We start from the raw sequence: 6,000 nt of genomic DNA on the forward strand, positions 1-6,000 counted from the left end.
ATTTTTCATTTTTATTTTTATTAAAGTTTTGTTGTTTTTTTGTCATTTTTATTATAAAATATTATATATATGTTAAATATTTGATATATTATAATAATAAATTACATAATATACTGTAAATCACATTAGATATATTAAATTCTATTACATTGAAATTAAAAGTTTTCATGTTTTAAATATTTGTATTTATAGTTAAGTAATATTTTATTTATAATATTTTATGATTTTAAAGTATTTAAAATAGCAAAATGAATAAATTGTCACATTTTTAGACTACTTTGAAAAATAGTAATATTTTATATATTTTTAATTATAAAATGAATTAAAAAATATTTTTTATTTATAATATGAAAATATTTTTTATATATATTTTTATTTATAATATACAATAATTGATAATACAATTTATCAAATTTTAATACCACTGACATATTATTATAATTTCATATTAATTAATCGAATAATCTTAATATATTGAATTGAATAAAATTTTTATATCCTCTGTTTTAATTTTAATTTTAGATACATTTACTCTAAAAGTCCACACTGACCCATCAGTTATTATAAAGCTATTAAGATCCTGAATATCTGAGTATTGTGCGTTATATAATTGACGTCGTCTTGTGTTTCTGTTGCAGGAGTAGCGATTAGCAGCTATGCTAAATACTGTTACCGAAAACTACAGAAAGCTGCGCTCACTGGAGCCAAGAAGGTGCGTGACTTCACTATCAGAGCATCCACTCAAACAACATGATGCAGGAACTACTTTACAAATACAGTATTATTTCAATAATGCAATGAGTATCATTTGATTATTTTTTTAATGTATGCAATCAGTGCATGCACTTTTATTATCAATTAATGTATCAGTTTATTATTACTGTATTCATTGCACGGTAAGATACATTTTTAGAATGTAACATATTTGTAACAGTTTGATTCTAAAACCGTTTTTCAGATACATGGATTCCGCAATCCCAGCATGCACCGTGATGATCTCTTCTTCTTCTATTCTGAGTTGTTTTCTGTCGTCTGTGTGCAGGGTTTGAACAAGCCCTCGATGGAGGAGATCGCTCACGCTCGTCACGCCATCTTCCGGCCCTCCATGTTCGGCTCGTCTCTGGAGGAAGTGATGTCGATGCAGAAGGAGCGTTACCCTGAGCAGCAGCTGCCCTGGGTCCAGACGCGTCTGTCCGAGGAAGTGCTGAGTCTGAACGGAGACCAGACCGAGGGCATCTTCAGGTCAGACATCAGCCTTTAGGACTGCTTTCACCATCGCTGTCAATCTTTATTTTATTTTATTTAATAAAATTACTCTAAATATGTATCTGTTATAGCCTTAAAAATACTTGAAACATATACATATGATGTGTTTTAGAGAAGTCTCTTATGGTCATCAAGGCTGTGTTTATTTGATCAAAAATACTGAAAAATAAACAGTAATCTTGCATAATGTTATTATAATAAAAAATAATAGTTTCTGTTTTAATATCCTTTAAAATATAATTTATTTCTGTGATGCAAAGCTGAATTTCCATCATCATTACTCCAAGAGTCACATGACTCCTCAGAAATCATTCTAGTATGCTGATTTAATATTAAAATTATCAATGTTGTGCTGCACAATATATATATATTTATATTTGATTAATTATATTATATTTATATTTATATTAAAAAAATAAATAATATATATATATATATATATATATATATATATATATATATATATATATATATATACTTTTTTTTTCAAAGAATCCTGAAAAAAAGTCTGTTTGCAAAAAAAAATACAAATAATTTAATATATATATAATTTGTTTTTTTTTGCAAACAGACTTTTTTCCAGGATTCTTTGATTAATAAAAAGTTAAAAAGAACAGCATTTATTCAACATATAAATATTTTTCTAATCATATAAATCACTTCTTAGCAATCGTTGTAATTTTAACAATTTGTAACAATTTTACTAACACCTAAACATTTGAACTGTTGTGTGTATTGTTAAAAAATATTTATATTTTAAATAAATGCTGTTCTTTTTAACTTTTTATTCATCAAAGAATACTGAAAAAACGTATTAAAGGTTCCAAAAAAAACAATATTTGGCAACACAACATTGATTAATTCTAATAATAAATCAGTATATTATTCTGATTTCTGAAGATCATGTGACACTGAAGACTAGAGGAATAATACAGCGGAGCATCACAGAAATAAATTATATTTTAATCTATTTTGAAATAGAAAAATTTTATTTTACATCATAATAATATTTCACAATATTACAGTTTTCCCTGTATTTTTAAGCATATAAATGCAACCTTGATGAGGTAAAATGATATCTTACCAATAGGGGACTGTGTGTGTGTGTGTTGCGTCAGTGTTCAGTGTGGTATCCTGAAGTGGATCTTGTGTTTGTGTCTCAGGGTTCCTGGAGATATTGATGAAGTAAATGCTCTCAAACTACATGTGGACAACTGGAAGGTGCCCACCGGCCTGGAGGACCCACATATTCCAGGTATCCCACAATCCTTTAGGCTGATGCATGTTTAAACAGTATAGTATAGTATACATGCATGCAGTCACATACAAATAATGCATTAATTTACGATGCACTAAATCTATTCTGGTTTATTAGACTGAAAATTTGGTGAGGGGGAATACTTCACAAATAACATTATGAATAAGAAAGAATGAATGAAATTGCTGGTTATTCATGATGCATTATTGATAAAGTTTATATTTGTAGCTTTTTTGCAGACGGTGGCGGAAAAAAAAAGTGTTTTGTAGAAAACGCAAGAGCGAAATGATTTGAAGCATTGTACTAAATTATTTGGGTTGAGCTACATCAGTCAAACATTTAAAAGTGTTCTTTAAATCATTGCTAAATAAAAATAACAAATGAATGCATGTTTTAAACACTGCAAGCATGTAGAATTTGAGACGTAGAATTTTTTCATGATATAAAGTAACAATTTTGTAGCTGGCATTGATCCAGCTTCAGAGTTATTATCGTTACATAAAGTATATGTGTGTGTGTGTGTGTGTGTGTGTGTGTGTGTGTGTGTAAAGATGATCAACTTAAACTTTTAATTTACTCATCACTTATTCTTTCACTTATCAACATATTTTAAATTCTACAATAAAATAAAATTGAGTTTAAATCCTACCCTTTTCAACATTTCTAAAATAGGTCTTAAAATGGGTTGTCTTGCTTTTGCAAAATATTATTTCTTATTTTCTAGATTTTTGGTCAAATATGAATAAAAACGTATATATTATGTACAATTTTTTTAATTATTTAATAAATTATTTTATAAATATTTTGACATTTGTTATTGTAGATTGGATTAGTTCAGATACAGGATTATTATTGTTAAATAAAACTACAATTATTAAACATTTTTGCTAATTTAAATGAATTTGAAATAAATGAAAAAAAATAAATGACCAAAATAAAAGGACCTAAAAAAAATTTCTCCACGCAAAATATTCTTTCTTATTTCTAGCTTTTAATTTTGAGGAGAAATATGACCAATTTATTTTATTATATTAAAAAGCATGTGTCGTGTCAAGCACTTAGAATAAAAGTGTTATCACAGTATTACATGACTTAATCATTTTTCGACTATAATTAGGCAACTGTAGAGTTATTATTGTCACCATAATAAAACAAAAATAATTAAACATTTTTAGTAATTAAAATTAAGTTTAAATAAAAAAATAGATTAAAAATGTATTCCAGTTTTAAAGTATCCAGTTTCTAAATTCTAAAAATAAACTTGCACTGTTCTTCACATATTTATTGTATTTTATGTCAAATCATTTTATATTTTAAAATGTTTCAGATTCATTTTAAATAAGTATTTTTTATTATTATTATTATTTTCAAAGTTTTTAAATTGCTTGTTTTATTTTTGTGATTATTTTACTTTCTTTTATGTAAAGCACTTGCCTTGCCTTGTCTTATAAAGTATTTAAAAAAAATTCTAAAATAAAATTAATTGAATCTAAAACTAAAGCTGAAATAAATAAAAAAAAAACTAACAATGATATTTAGAAAAACATAAACTTATAAAAATTTCAAGTGAACAAAATAACTCAAAACTAAGTGTAATTCAAAATATTATTGAAACTATAATAGTGCATGATAATACTAAAATGAGTGTCCAGCAGTATAATGCTGTCACACACACACACACACACACACACACACACACACACACACACACCTGTAGCCTCAGGCCTTCTGCAATGCTCCATTTCTCTCTGGATATAAATAGCTCAAACTTCCCACATCCAGTGAGAAGATCAGCAACTCTTACGAACCTTTTCCTCAACAGAAATCTCTCTTTCCATGCTTTCTTCTACAGCAGTACAGCAGGCTCTCTTAAATCTCCGATGAATAAGAAATCATTCAGAACTGCACTGTTTGTATGTGTAACAAATGAATGAAGTTGCATGTCTCAGACGTTCGGACTCATCTGTGTGTCTCCGGCCGATCCTCGTTAGATTTGTGATTTTGTTGCAGTTCCCAGAAACTGCTTTTTTACTCATTGACCCATATTCATAAAGTGTCTCCTTCTGGAAATCTCGTAGCAGGAGAAATAATGAAGCCGTTAGCCACTGACACACTTCTGACACTGGTTTAATAAGAGCAGGATTTGACTGAACTACAGCAATGCAAGATCACAAAATCATTATAATCAGCAGACTATGAAAATGAAGTTGCAGTTTATTCTGGCTAAGAACTGATTATCTGATAAACCAAACTAGACTTTGGTTTCATTACACATTTTTGGGCATGTCGATCTTAAATATGATTTAACAACAGTAAGCCTATTCTAGGACCAAAATAAACTAATTCAATCCCACAATTCTCATTACTATAACGCATTTAGAAAATGTTTTGAAAATCCCTTAATTCTCAGTTATGATTTTCACTAGATTCGACTGAAAAGTGCTTAAATTGTCATGAAAATATTTGAAAATATATATATATAATAAGGCTCAGTAAGTTGAAGAAATTAATACTTTATTCATCGAGGACGCATTAACTTGATTAAAAGTGACAGTAAAGACATTTATAATGTTAGAAAAAATTTCCATTTCAAATAAACACTATTTTTTTTTTACTTTTTCTTTGTCTGTGAATCCTGAAAAATAAAATGGATCACGGTTTGCACACAAATATTGGGCGGCCCGACTGATTTCAACATCAGAAATATTTCTAGAGCAGCAAATCAGTATATTTTCATGATTTCTGAAGATGATGTGACACTGAAAACTGGATGAATTATGCAGAAAATACAGCGGTGCATCACAGAAATAAATTACAGTTTACTAAACACTACCAGACATTCAGTAATATTTTTAATGATTTTTAAAGAAGACTCTTCTGCTTACCAAGCCTTCATTTACTTGATCTAAAATACAGCTAAAGCAGTAATACTGTTAAACATTTTTACTATTTAAAAAACTGCTTTCTATTTGAATATATTGTAAAATGTAATTTATACAAATGTATTTTATGATGCTGCCAAAATTACAACAAAATGCACTTATATTTAATTGTTTGATTGTTTGAATGATTATTAGTCTCTAGTTATTGGTAATTACATGTCATAGGGATGTGCCCTTGTGACCTCTGACCTCAGCCGTCTCTCTCTCTTTCTCTCTGTGTCTGTCTAGCGTCGCTGCTGAAGCTCTGGTACAGAGAGCTGGAGGAGCCGGTGATTCCTCATGAGTTTTATGAGCAGTGTATCATGAACTATGACAATCCTGCGGCTGCTGTCAACGTTGTTCTCAACCTCCCTCACATCAACAAACTGGTGCTCTGCTACCTCATCCGCTTCCTACAGGTCTGACTCTCTGTCTATCTATCCATCTATCTACCTATCCATCTATCTATCTATTTATTAGGGGTGTAACGCTACACCGAAGTCACGGTTTGGTACGTAACACAGTTTTGGAGTCATGGTTCGATATGAGTTCGGC

General features: G+C 29.1%; 1 protein-coding gene across 2 annotated transcripts in view; it reads left to right on the plus strand.

Moving 5' to 3' along the window:
- Positions 1-6,000, plus strand: part of LOC127939075 (rho GTPase-activating protein 39) — a 48,880-nt gene that overhangs the window by 37,021 nt on the left and 5,859 nt on the right. For both annotated transcript variants that reach the window (XM_052536075.1, XM_052536076.1), the window contains 4 exons: positions 639-712; positions 1,043-1,242; positions 2,430-2,521; positions 5,695-5,864. In XM_052536075.1, coding sequence (XP_052392035.1) covers positions 639-712; positions 1,043-1,242; positions 2,430-2,521; positions 5,695-5,864 — 536 coding nt within the window. The remainder of the gene's footprint in view (positions 1-638; positions 713-1,042; positions 1,243-2,429; positions 2,522-5,694; positions 5,865-6,000) is intronic.

The sequence above is a fragment of the Carassius gibelio genome, chromosome A20 (assembly GCF_023724105.1).
Source record: "Carassius gibelio isolate Cgi1373 ecotype wild population from Czech Republic chromosome A20, carGib1.2-hapl.c, whole genome shotgun sequence".
NCBI lineage: Eukaryota > Metazoa > Chordata > Actinopteri > Cypriniformes > Cyprinidae > Carassius > Carassius gibelio.